The 12,120-nt window shown below is 43.6% G+C and overlaps 2 protein-coding genes across 3 annotated transcripts; one reads left to right on the top strand and one right to left on the bottom strand.

Annotated features, from left to right (window-relative positions):
* Window positions 1–1,493: 1,493 nt before the first annotated feature.
* c8h5orf34 (chromosome 8 C5orf34 homolog) lies at window positions 1,494–6,694 on the bottom strand. Its single transcript, XM_058635382.1, has 12 exons — window positions 6,300–6,694; window positions 4,131–4,220; window positions 3,777–4,043; window positions 3,473–3,693; window positions 3,264–3,362; window positions 2,655–2,775; window positions 2,490–2,581; window positions 2,324–2,402; window positions 2,143–2,240; window positions 2,020–2,066; window positions 1,738–1,942; window positions 1,494–1,615 (listed from the first exon to the last, which is right to left on the bottom strand). Exons 1-11 carry the CDS (start codon window positions 6,507–6,509, stop codon window positions 1,755–1,757), a joined length of 1,512 nt encoding a protein of 503 aa, XP_058491365.1. The 5' UTR covers window positions 6,510–6,694; the 3' UTR covers window positions 1,494–1,615; window positions 1,738–1,754.
* A 633-nt stretch (window positions 6,695–7,327) lies between these two features.
* Window positions 7,328–12,114, top strand: LOC131463600 (E3 ubiquitin-protein ligase RNF34-like). Of its 2 annotated transcripts, XM_058635384.1 has the most exons (8): window positions 7,328–7,502; window positions 8,446–8,664; window positions 9,068–9,448; window positions 9,551–9,607; window positions 9,682–9,883; window positions 9,971–10,000; window positions 10,460–10,501; window positions 10,954–12,114. In XM_058635384.1, the coding sequence occupies exons 1-8, from the start codon at window positions 7,497–7,499 to the stop codon at window positions 11,139–11,141; spliced, it is 1,125 nt and encodes a 374-aa protein (XP_058491367.1). In that variant the 5' UTR covers window positions 7,328–7,496; the 3' UTR covers window positions 11,142–12,114. The 2 variants fall into 2 exon arrangements, with proteins under 2 accessions (XP_058491367.1, XP_058491369.1); XM_058635386.1 differs by lacking the exon at window positions 10,460–10,501.
* The last annotated feature ends 6 nt before the right edge of the window (window positions 12,115–12,120 follow it).

Genomic DNA, 12,120 nt, shown 5'->3' with positions numbered 1-12,120 from the left:
AAGCACAACCTTGTTCCTTTCTTACTTGGCCCGGTGTTTTACTCTGCACTCGCACTCGGACCCTTCTGTTATTGTGTGTGTGTATGTCTGTATTCAACGTAAAATAAATGTTTTGAAGCAGCATTTACAAAAATCCAAAGTGTGCAGTGACGTGTCACTTGAGGAAATACTGTGTCAGTGTTCATTTGTACGACGGAGTATTAGGGCCACATTGAGGGAAAAAAAACTCAAAAGACTTTGAGAATAAAGTCTGAATTTACGAGATTAAAGTTGTAATATTCTAACCTGTTGTTTTAAAAGAGGAGAGCAAGAAAATGCATCTTTTCCGCTCGACTCCTGAATAAGGAATCTTAATTATCAGTCCAGTCGGATTGAATGGCCCGCTGATGCATCTACTGATAACTCTGCAGTGCACCAGTTAAAGCTATTCCCCCTCCACAAAAGCGATTTACTTGTGCGGCCTGTTACTTATGACAATGCGATGCTGATGTGCCAAAAGATGAAGTATCTCCTTGTTTGCGAAACCTATTCTAAAGTACAATTCCACAAAATGCTCCACAGTCCTCATTTTAACAACTCTCCTAAAACAACAAGGTTAGAATATTACGACTTTATTCTCATAAATGTACAACTTTAATCTCATAAATTTGCGACTTCATTCTTGTAAATTTACGACTTTAATCTTGTAAATTTATGACTTTAATCTTGTAAAGTTATGGCTTTAAATCTTGTAAATTTACAACTATATTCTTCTAAATTTACGACTTTAATCTTGTAAATTTACGACTTTAATCTTATAGATTTGTCACAATATTCTCAGCAAATGTACGACCTTAATCTTGTAAATGTACCGCTTTAATCTTGTAAATGTACGACTTTAATCTTGTAAATTTACAACTATATTCTTGTAAATTTACGACTTTAATCTTATTGATTTGTCACAATATTCTCAGCAAATTTACGACTTTAATCTTGTAAATTTACCGCTTTAATCTTGTAAATTTATGACTATATTCTTGTAAATTTACGACTTTAATCTTATAGATTTGTCACAATATTCTCAGCAAATTTATGACTTTAATCTTGTAAATTTACAACTATATTCTTGTAAATTTACGACTTTAATCTTATTGATTTGTCACAATATTCTCAGCAAATTTACGACCTTAATCTTGTAAATTTACCGCTTTAATCTTGTAAATTTACGACTATATTCTTGTAAATTTACGACTTTAATCTTATAGATTTGTCACAATATTCTCAGCAAATTTATGATTTTAATCTTGTAAATTTACAACTATATTGTTGTAAATTTACGACTTTAATCTCATAAATCTACAACTATATTCTTGTAAATTTACAACTATATTCTCGTAAATTTTACGACTTTAATCTTGTAAATTTACGACTTTAATCTCGAAGTCTGTGAAAAAATGTTTTTCTCAATGTGGACCTAATACTCCGTAGTACAGTTGGCAGTTAAATACAGTGAATAATAACATTTCTTTATTTGAGTATCTTTACAGTTTATTACAGTTAAACAGCTCTCACTTACTCATCGTCTACGGCTTTATCCTCCACATGAGGGTCACCAGGAGCTGGAGCCAATCCCACCCTAGAGTCAAACATACAGAGATGACCATTCACTCTCACAACGCTCAATGTAGACTGTCCAATCGACCAAACTGCATGTTTTTGGACTGTGGGAAGAAACTGGAGAACCCAGAGAGAACCCACGTTAGTGTCTCAGTCTTTCATGTCAGTGTTGCTGCAGACACAGCAGCCTCTATGTCCTGTATGGCTCTGGATGTCCTGCGAAGAGCTTCAGTAATGGAGAACTCCCTCACAGGTGCGTCTTCCTCATCTTCCTCCTCTGCAGAAGGATCTCGCAGCTTCACACGTCCTGTCTCACTTCTGTGCAGGACGCTGTTCTCCAGAAGAACTGGACATACGATGTTAAAGATTCCCAAAACTATATCACAGACACACACACACACAGTGCTTAGTGTTGAAGGATACAGTTAAAACGCTTTATCTTCTCCAGTTCGCCCGCAACGAGATTTGACCTGAGGTGAACACGAGATCGTGAACAATAACGTACAAACAAAGAATCCAAACGTTGTAAGAAAAGCGGTAACTCACTGATGTTCTAGTCTCTGCGTGGTGTCCACGTGAAGCTCGGCCAGTGAGGGACTGAACAGAGTCCCATCAGGCATCGATGGCTCAGAGAAACGTCTCCACTGAAAACAAGACAATGCAGTATTTACACGTGTCAGAATCTACAACACTTAATAATGAATATAGTAACTTAAGCGACAGCTACTTCTTTGGCCTCCTGCAGGCAGCTGGGTGTGACAGGAAGCTTCAGCGAGTGCTTGGCCTGGGTGTAGCAACTGAGGATCCTGTCAAATAGTGAGATTTTGGAGACTTTTTAGTGGAATGACACAAGTTCACTGTCAATAAACCAACTCTGAGAGACGCGACCGTACCTGCTCGCACGGTTTACGACGGAGAATATAGAATAGGCCTCTCCAACTACATCTGGTGGAAGGTTCTTCAAATGGTACAAGATCTCCTTCACCTGTGAGAGAGAGAGAGAGAGAGGTTCTGCAAAGATGCAAGCGACTGTATTTGAACACCACGACTAAACTCACCTGTCCTGACTGAAGCTCAGGACGGTGATGGGTAAAATAAGTGTTGAGGACACCATTGGACCGGATCACCGATCCATCGCCGGGGGAAACCTCGATGACGGAGACGGCTCCACTCAGTATCCTACACAAGACGGTTATCATGTTATCATGCCCAGTTAGAATCAGGTATTTTTCCACGTAGAGGTGGAACCAAGTGGCGTCGGTCGTGATGTCACCCAGAGAAATCCACGCTCCCCGTGTGAAGTCTCAAGGATTTTACGATTTGCCCAGAACCATGTTGATACTTTCAGGAAATCGCCCGCAACCCGGGCTCATACTGAACGATGCCAGCTGTCAATCACATTATCACCTATTCTCCTCTGAATTGAGATTACGAACAGCTGAAGAAGACCTGACGCTCGCATTAACTCTTGAGGGAGACGTTCACGGATGTTAGGAAGCTCATTTTTCCCATTAACTTCCATTCAAACTAAGTTCTAAAATCCTAAATCCTGGGAGACTAAGATAAAACCTACTGTAATTCAGGAAGAACATATGCAGTAGAAGTTATTTATTTATTCCCAACCAAGTTCAGATCTTGAACCTCCATGAAGAACTGCACACTGGTACCTGTAGGTGACTCCTTGACACCACATCACTTTCACCAGCTCAGGTGGAAGGTCTTGATCTGACTCTTCTTTCTCAGCCAGAGGACGTTTACTCTTCCACCTTCAAAAACAAGAAGAAGAAGAAGAAGAAGAAGAAGAAGAAGAAGAAGAAGAAGAAAGACCTCAGTCATGAGCATTGTTGCAGAAATGCACATTACGCCATCAACACACCTGTGCCAGTGAGGGGCCGGACATGTGAGAGCCAGAGCGCGAGGAAGGCAAGACCTTCTCTCTTCACTCCGCATGTCAGACACATAACCACCGCTTCCCTCTGCTCCGACATCTTTAGACTTGGACAGATGAGTCGTCCGCTGACGGCGAGCCAAGGAGAGCGGGTAGTGCCACGCGGGGGCAGCACCAGAGCAGGAGTGATGCTGGACCACTGTGGTGGACTGGTGTGAAGGGAAGAAACGAGGGATGATTTAAGCCATAAACACGGACACGTAAACACGGGGATATTAGGAAGGGGCATGACCTTTGACTGAGAGGGGCTGATAACCAGAGTAGAAGACGACTTGGATCTACTGCCTCCTGTCCCCAGATCCGTTCGTTTTGCTGCGGGATTCTGACTCTGACTGAGTCTGCACGTGAACGCCACGGTGAAGTCCTCGCCCGAGGGCGACAGCATCAGCGCGGCTCTGCCCTCCTCAGACCGGACAACGGTCTCGCCTCCGGGCCCGAGCTCGGCTTCACAGGAAGGAAACTCGGGCCACGTCACGTCTGAACCGAGACTAAAGCAAGACTGCGGGAAAAAAACGCAATGAAACACAAACACACACAGATACTGATGTAACTGCACAACTCGGGGCGGGGACGCAGCTCTTGGTACCTGCTTGTGTTCAGTGGGGATGAGTTCCTCTGGTAGATACGGGCGACTTGCGTATCTGTTCCTAAAGGCCAACGCAGCGACCAGCAGCTCCTGCAAAGTGAGAACTTTGAATACAACAGGACGAGGATGGTTCCCTCCTGCTCCTGCAGCAGCCGTTCTCAGTAAACCCCAAAGATGGTTGTGCATGAAATGAGCCGTAGACCATCACATCAGTCCGTCTGAGCTCAATGAACAGAGGGGTGGACATGTGCCCTTTTAGGCTTTAGTTTCCAACACCAAAAGATTGTGTATTGTTCCTCTTGTTTCTCTATTTTTCCCAACAAATTATGACTTGTTTGATTAAGTAGGTGTGGTTAGGAGCAAACACCCACACCCACCCCAGTGCTTATTAAGCAACAACCTATGATAAGAAAAAAGGGGTGTGGTCTATATAACGTAGTCTTCATTTTATGTCCAGTATGACCATTTTTAGTCAATGTCCTGTTTTCTTATGAGTGTCTGCAAAACAAATCATTGCGCGATAATAGTATAGTTTACTGTGATCTACGCTGGTTTCTCCGCCTGCTTGAAGCAGCTACATCACATCCTGAGGCGTGTGCTGACAGTAAACCCCAGAGAGGCTCCAGGACCTGACGGGTGAACGACTGTGTAGATCAGCTCCCTGCCTGAAGTCCTGAAAAACAACAAAGCCCCAACTCAGGAGCTGCTGGTGTCCTACAGACGCTCTGTTGACTGCATCCCAGTGTGTTAGCCAGCTGCACTGGAGGCACTCAGAGGACAATAAAAGCCAAAACAAACAGACTGAAAGACAGCACATATCACACGAACATGAAATAAACAGTGAGGACTACACCTCTGTTCACCAACCTGTGGAAAACTCCTTATCAAAAAGACGTGGTGCAATCAAATCATCTGTAACTAAATGTACATTTATCATCTAGTAGCATATCATTTTTTCTCTTTGTAATCTTTGTACATAAGGTAAATTGTTGTACTTTGTGCATAATGACAATAAGGACAAACTCCACCTCTCAACTTTGCTGTAAAGAATTAAAAGAATTTTAATTTTATTACACTACAATTCTCTACTCTAGTCTCTAATGTACTGCACTGACGCTGAATTGTAACGTCCTCCTTTCTTTTACGGTAAAACGAAGAAGAAGAAGAAAAAAGCCCTGCGATCCGTCGGGCTGATTTGTAAGGACATCAACATCCGGTTTTCATAATAAAAGCACCGTGTTTCCGAGTGCACATTTTTGAACGAGGGAAAATAATGAAAATAATCGCAGCTATGTTTTTAAAACCCAATAACTGGAATTTCAGCTACTGCACAAAAGAGAGTTCTCTAATGGTTCTGAGTAAGAATGAGTGTTCAGCACATTGATATTTACTAGTCTACTGGATATCAGACATTTTCAAGTAATGATAATAGATGTCCTGAACACACTACAGTCAGTCTTGTAGGACTTATGGAATGTTCTGTTTTCATTACAGCTTAAGGTTTTTCAATTTAAAAGTACGAATATGGGACTTTTAATTTGAAATTTCCCAAAAACTGTACAGTAAAAATGCCTGATTTGCAGTCATAGATGTCCTGAACATAACCTGGTCAGTCCTGGACAGAACTTTTAACAGTTTTAAAATTTCTCTGAAGACATAGCTGAAAGAGAATCAATAATGTGATCATTGAGCTTGTGTATAGAACACCAAATGTATCATGTGTTTTGTATGATGTTTTTTCTGTAATGTTGTTGTTGCTGATATTGTCTGTAATGTTCAGTATGTGTTTACTGTCTTTTAACACCCTGCCCTGGGACCACAGATGCACTCCATTGTAGACCTGGTTCTGTACATGGTCCCTGTCAACTAAGCTAATAAACTAAACTTAACCAATGGACATTTTTGTTTTAATTACATATCAAAGTTGATATTTTACTTTTTTCGATTTTAAAGTGTGATTAAGGGACTTTTAATTTTATTTAATTTTTATTTTCCCCATTCAAAGATGTGCATCCAGAAACACGACGCTCGCGGGGTTTTATTTTGAAAGCCGGATGTTAGTGTACTTACAAATCAGTCCGAGTTTGTTTGTTTTTTTTTACCGTAAAAGCCTTTAAGGGGGACGTTAAAACTTTGCGTCAGATAGTTTAAGCGCAGACAGCTTCAGACCTTGTATGTGCTGATGGTGAACCTGGTCCTCTGTCTCACTGTCTCCCGGGGCTGCAGTGGGTGAAGGGCGGGCTCTCTAGCGGCTTCTTTCACCAGCAGGAACTCGCTGCCGCACGGTGACAGTTGTAGTTGGGCTCCGTTAACGTAGCGGACATCCACGGACTCGTCCTCGTATATAATCATCGAACTAACGCTGGTGTTTGCCTCCATCTTTAAACGACGCCGTTGCGTCTTTCCTGGTCTGTTGTTAACGCGCGGAAACTTAAAACACCGTGACGTCTGACTACGTCATCACGTTGTCGAGAGGGTGGTGGTGTGATGACAAATGTGCGTAGCCCAAATAGAACTTGCGTCCCCATCCGCGGGGGCGCGCATTTATGCATGCACGCTCCCGCGGATGAGGACACAAAGTGAATCGGGGATACGTACATTTTCACACATGTCCGGAAGTGTCTGTGCTGTCTGTTTAGTCTTTATTGACTGCCCTCTAGTGGTGGAACTGCAATCTCCCACTGTGATTTTCAAATAATTGTAATACTCCTTATTTGACAGTTAAAATATGTTTGTTTGTTTTTTAAATAATCTATGTGTGTGTGGACTATTTTAAATGCGTAAATAAAATGTATATTTAGTAATCGATTAATCAGCTTGGAACTCTTTTCATTATTAAAACAAGATATATGGTTGTTTTAGCTTCTTAAATGTGAATATTTTCTTTGTTCCTTTGCACCATAAAACAAAGAAATTATTAAAAGTGAATCATTATTTCCAGGTTTGACAAACACTGATCACTATATATATATATATATATATATATATACATATATATACATGTATATATATATATATATACATGTATATATATATATACATATATATAGTCATATATTCACATATATATACATATATATATATAAATATATATATTATGCCATCACCTTAATGTGAATACACGCTATTCTCTATGTGACCTGTGGGGGGCAGCATCACATTGTAGCAGCGTACAGACTGTGAGACAGAAGAAGAGGTCTGTCCGTCAGTCGGTCGGTCTGTCTGCGCTGCTGAGCTCCGTGTCTGGACCGTGTTCTCCTCCTCAGACACCGACACCGACACTCGTTCAGCTGACGGAGTTACGGTCCACACTGCGATGGTCACGCCGACACTCTGGACTTCAACAGCAGAGCCGCCAGAGCTGCAATGAAGGTTCGTTCTTCTCCTGCTGACGTCATCACCACTGTTGTTAAAGTGTCGCTGCTCCGGCTATCGCTAGCAGCTAACGTTAGCTGACGCTGCTACTGCTGCTACACAGCTGTCAAAACCCCTGGCAGCTGTCACTCACTAAACGTTGACTAGGTCGTTATATAAACTATATTTTTTTATTAAGGAATTGTGTTTTCTTTTCTTTTTAAATATTCTTGCTTCGGTGTTTCCACTGTGTTTAACGTTATCGCTAGCTGTAAGAGCTAGCAAAGATAGGACTATGAAGTCAGCTGTGTTGTTGTGGTCGCTGCATGTCACGGTTACTACTCTGTTCTCTACGTAAACATCCGGACTCGTTTCTGCGTTAAATCCCCACTGTTTACATCAAGGCTTAACAATTACTCGTTTTCAATGATGTTGTGCTTACATGAACTCACGTGTCTTCTGCTCTAATGCATTAACTTTGGACAAAAAGTAAGTTAATGTGTGTTTGGTTGGTTATTTCTTTGTTGTAACAATGCTTCTTGGCAAAAGCTCTGGTGCAACATTTGTAAGTAAAATACATTTGTGGGGTTGAGCAGCAGAGTAGATTATTTGGGCTGCGCCCATGAAAAACTTGCCAAATCTCCTCTGCCAATGCCAAACAAGGTTTTGTTTGTCATCATTTGAGAAGAGAACTCTGACAACAGTGGGTACCAGGCTGTTGTGGCCGTGTATGGTTCTTCCACATGCTCCCGGGGGCCCCTGTTTGTTCAATGAATAAATTGTTAAATAGCCAATATGTCGTGTTTCTTCAGATTTTGGACAGGTTTGTCATATGTGGCATCATTTAAAAGGGAAACAAACCGGGTTAGAAGCATTGTTACGACAAATAAATCTTCTGTATCCTGCTAACCTGTGAAAGAGAAGATGGAGAATGCTGAAGAAGCTGTTGTGCTGTTGACAGGCAGGGGCCTCGTCCATGTGGGCTTCATGCTGTGGACTGCTGAATGAGGTCATGGGTACCGGGGCGGTCAGAGGTCAGCAGCCAGGGTTCGGGGCCGGCGCCGGACCCTTCAGATTTGCACCCAGTGCAGGATACTCTACATACCCGCCCAACAGCTCAGGTAGTCCCAGCCTTGTATGCAAGACCTGTGGCCAGGCCTTCTCAGTCTTCAGGAGAAAGGTAGGTGCCAACAACACACAGAGGTTAATGAATGTTATGCCATTCTAGCTGATTGCAGAGACTGGTGGACAGCATACTGTAACCTGATGTTCACATGTGGCTCTGAAACCATGTGATTCACTCACTCATCGCTCCAGTCTAATCCCATGTCTTGCATTCATTACTCTTTGATGTCTTGTCACTTAAAAGAAACGCGCCGCTTCCTGCTATTGTGCCGGGAGAGGCCGAGCAGATGTGAGGGGCCACCGACGCGTTTCCCACTCAGCATCTCCTTAGTTTTCATATGTATTCTGTAATATCACAGATTATTTGAAAAAAAAAAAAAAAAGTTGCACTAGTTTTTGCAATAATTTATAATAAAAATGATCCTTTCATCCTGTTTTTTCTCTGTTTTTCTCCCCAGTATATTTGTAGCGACTGCAAGAAGTGCTTCTGCTCGCTGTGCTCGGTGCTCCAGGAGAACCGGCGCCTCTGTGCCACATGTCATCTACTCAAAGCGACCGCCTTTCAGAGGCCTCGGCTCATGCGTCTGCGAGTGAAGGACCTGCGCCAGTACTTGCTGCTTCACAACATCCCCATAGATACCTGTAGGGAGAAGGCAGACTTGGTGGACTTGGTGCTGTGTCATCAGGGCATTGAGGAAGAGGAGGACCCCGACACCGGCAGCCTTCACTCGCGCTCCCTGTACACTCCTTCAACCACACAGTCTGCCTCTGAGCTGTCTGCTTTTGCTGCGTCGCGGGAGGAACCGCTGAGCAGGAGCGACAGCTCCGATAACAACCAGGTCTGGACGATTCTTTTGTACTAGAGGGAGGAGGCGCTGTTCTTCTGAGGTTTCAGCCTAATCCTAATCCTCACGTTTGTTATTCCCGCTGTTGTGTGACAGGAGGATGCGACGTCAGTGTCTCTCCTCAACTTGGACCCCAGCGAGCTCACGCCCGAGGTGATCACTCTGAAGATTTTCAACGTCGGTGAATTAAAGTTCTTTATATTAAGTCGTTTTTGAATCGCGTGCAGGCGAGTCCGCAGACTCGACGCCGGGCCAGAGCGTCGCTGTCCGACATCTCCAGCCTGAGGGACATCGAAGGTCTGTCGGTGAGGCAGCTGAAGGAGATCCTGGCCAGGAACTTTGTCAACTATTCCGGGTGCTGTGAGAAGTGGGAGCTGGTGGAGCGCGTCGGCAGACTGTACAGAGAGACGGAGGGCAACAGGAAGTCATGTGGGTGCTAGCGGCAAACGCGTCACCGTGACCGCTCCGTGTGTTTTACCGTGCACTATGTGATCCATTCTGATTTGTGTCTTGCAGTGGAAAACGTGAGCGGTGCTGTAAACACAGGTGAGACGCGTTTCCTGTTTGTTCTTCTTAACACGTTAGAACTTGGAGATAAAAAAGAATAATAACAACGGATGGGCATGAATATTCAGTTATTTGATTGTCTTACGTTTAAAAGAGCAGCAAGCATTTAGTTGGCGGCCCGCTTGTGTTTGTTCTTGAATGCATCTTTAAGCTGCTGCTCAGTCGGTCCCACAGAAGTGATGACATTTACCAGGGTCTTTGAATGCATCTCTTTCAGTAGCTCAGTCAGCGTTCTATTGAAAAGCTCACCCCTAACAATAATAATAATAATAATAATAATATATACAACAGGACCTTTGCATAATTATTATTATTATTATTATGATGATTAAAATCCTTTGTTTAGACACAAACATTCAGTAAGTGTAGTCGTTCCAAATGACAAATCAAATCAGTCAAATGTCTCTGCTGCTTGCTTTTGCTCCTCCCACACTAAAGTGGTGGCCTTCCCCCCTCCCATCTGCAATGGTGCCATCGGAGGTAAGGCTAACGGATTCCTCTGCACGGTTGCCATGGTCACGCTCACCGCCTGTGATTCACCTCATGTCACATGTCCACGTCGTCTTGCATTCACGTGTCCTCATTCATCGTCCGGCATTGTGGTTGTCACGTCCCCCGTGGAATGGCGTCTAACCCGTGAAGCTGCTTGATATTTGTATTTGAAATGAATTTCCAGCGGCGTGTTGCTCTCTTCATGCTGTGAGACGCCGGCAGGGTCATGTGTTCACTTCACTCTCTCACCAGCACGCCTCCAGTCAAAGAGACTGCGTGGGTTGTCATAGAAACATCTCGACACTGACATTTCTCAGGTTCTTGTGAGCGAGATAAGATGTAACGTTGCCCCTCTGCAGTGCATGAACCGCTCTTTCCGCTCTTTGAAGTGTTTTCCTCACATTTCCAGTCACGTCCCTCTCGCTTTTTGTCTCCCGCAGACGGCGAGAAGGGCCCGCTGACGCTGCACGACGACGGCCTCTGCAGGATCTGCATGGACGCCGTGATCGACTGCGTGCTGCTGGAGTGCGGCCACATGGTCACGTGCACCAAGTGCGGCAAGAGGATGAGCGAGTGTCCGATCTGCAGGCAGTACGTCGTGAGGGCCGTGCACGTCTTCAAGTCCTAGTCCTGAGCCTGAGCCTGAACCTTAACTCGACCTCGCTGCTCGTCTTGTGGACATTTCCATGTTTGCATTTCCGTCGTCTGCACATCATGGGAAGTGTGTATTTCCACCACGTCATACAGGACCACTGCGAGTCATTCCTCAAGTGAACATCATCTATAATCTATGCTCATTCCTAAATGTCTTGTTTCGTTTTTCTCACTAAAAACTTTCAACTCAAAAGAATGTGTGGCACTCGTGGGCCGCGTGCACTCTCGCCCCCCTCAGAGCGCTCTGTGAACTGCAGCCGGCCTTAAACTCCTCCCTTTTTCTCTCTCGACATCTGCTGCAAACGTGAAGACGTATCTTAGTAACGCGGAGGACAGAGACCGAACCCCCGAACACTGACTGCAGAAGAGAAAGCAACAACTCTCATCAGAACAGCAATAGCTAACCTCCTCCACCGTCGTCTCGCCGAGACAAAAAAACTGGTGCTAACTCCTCCCAACGTCCCGTTTAAGTCTGAAGCTGCACTGTGGACGTGGAGCTGAATGTTTGTTTGTTTTTCACGCTCGTGGAATGAAGTATGAGTAACGATATAAACGTCACGTTCACACCCGTGGTATAGAAAGTATATAGAAATGATGACTTGCTAATTTTTTTTGCATATATTGTCCCATGTGAGATGTGTATATATATACATTTTTTTATTTCGTTTAGATTGAAATTGAGTTTTTCTTTGATTATGAGTTGTTTTTTTTCTTTTCTTTCTAATCCCACTCGCGTGTCCATCCTCTCTCTCTCTCTCTCTACTGTACCCACACGAGTTCACAGTTGCTGCTAATACAGTAAAGACATCCCATAATCACAATGAAGAGTAGCGGAGCAGGTTGCACTTTTCGTTTTAGAGAGGGGGATTATGTGTGTGCAAGTTTTCTCTTTAGTATTTTGGGAATGTCAAACGTTTTATTTTGGTAATTAAAAGATTTAAATTAAAGACGCT

The sequence above is a fragment of the Solea solea genome, chromosome 8 (assembly GCF_958295425.1).
Source record: "Solea solea chromosome 8, fSolSol10.1, whole genome shotgun sequence".
In the NCBI taxonomy this organism is placed as follows: domain Eukaryota; kingdom Metazoa; phylum Chordata; class Actinopteri; order Pleuronectiformes; family Soleidae; genus Solea; species Solea solea.
The sequence above is the reverse complement of the archived record's forward strand: the minus strand, read 5'-3'. Positions and strand labels throughout refer to the sequence as shown.

Bases quoted from the DNA above. Each gene is read 5' to 3' on its own strand.
- LOC131463600 (XM_058635384.1), top strand. The intron at 9,449-9,550 runs GTCTGGACGATT...GTTGTGTGACAG, and splicing joins ACAGCTCCGATAACAACCAG to GAGGATGCGACGTCAGTGTC. The intron at 9,884-9,970 runs GTGGGTGCTAGC...TGTGTCTTGCAG, and splicing joins GGAGGGCAACAGGAAGTCAT to TGGAAAACGTGAGCGGTGCT.
- c8h5orf34 (XM_058635382.1), bottom strand. From the start codon at position 6,509: ATGGAGGCAAACACCAGCGTTAGTTCGATGATTATATACGAGGACGAG. The intron at 3,694-3,776 runs GTCATGCCCCTT...CCTTCACACCAG, and splicing joins TCAGCCCCTCTCAGTCAAAG to TCCACCACAGTGGTCCAGCA. The intron at 2,241-2,323 runs GTAGCTGTCGCT...TCTTGTTTTCAG, and splicing joins GCCTGCAGGAGGCCAAAGAA to TGGAGACGTTTCTCTGAGCC.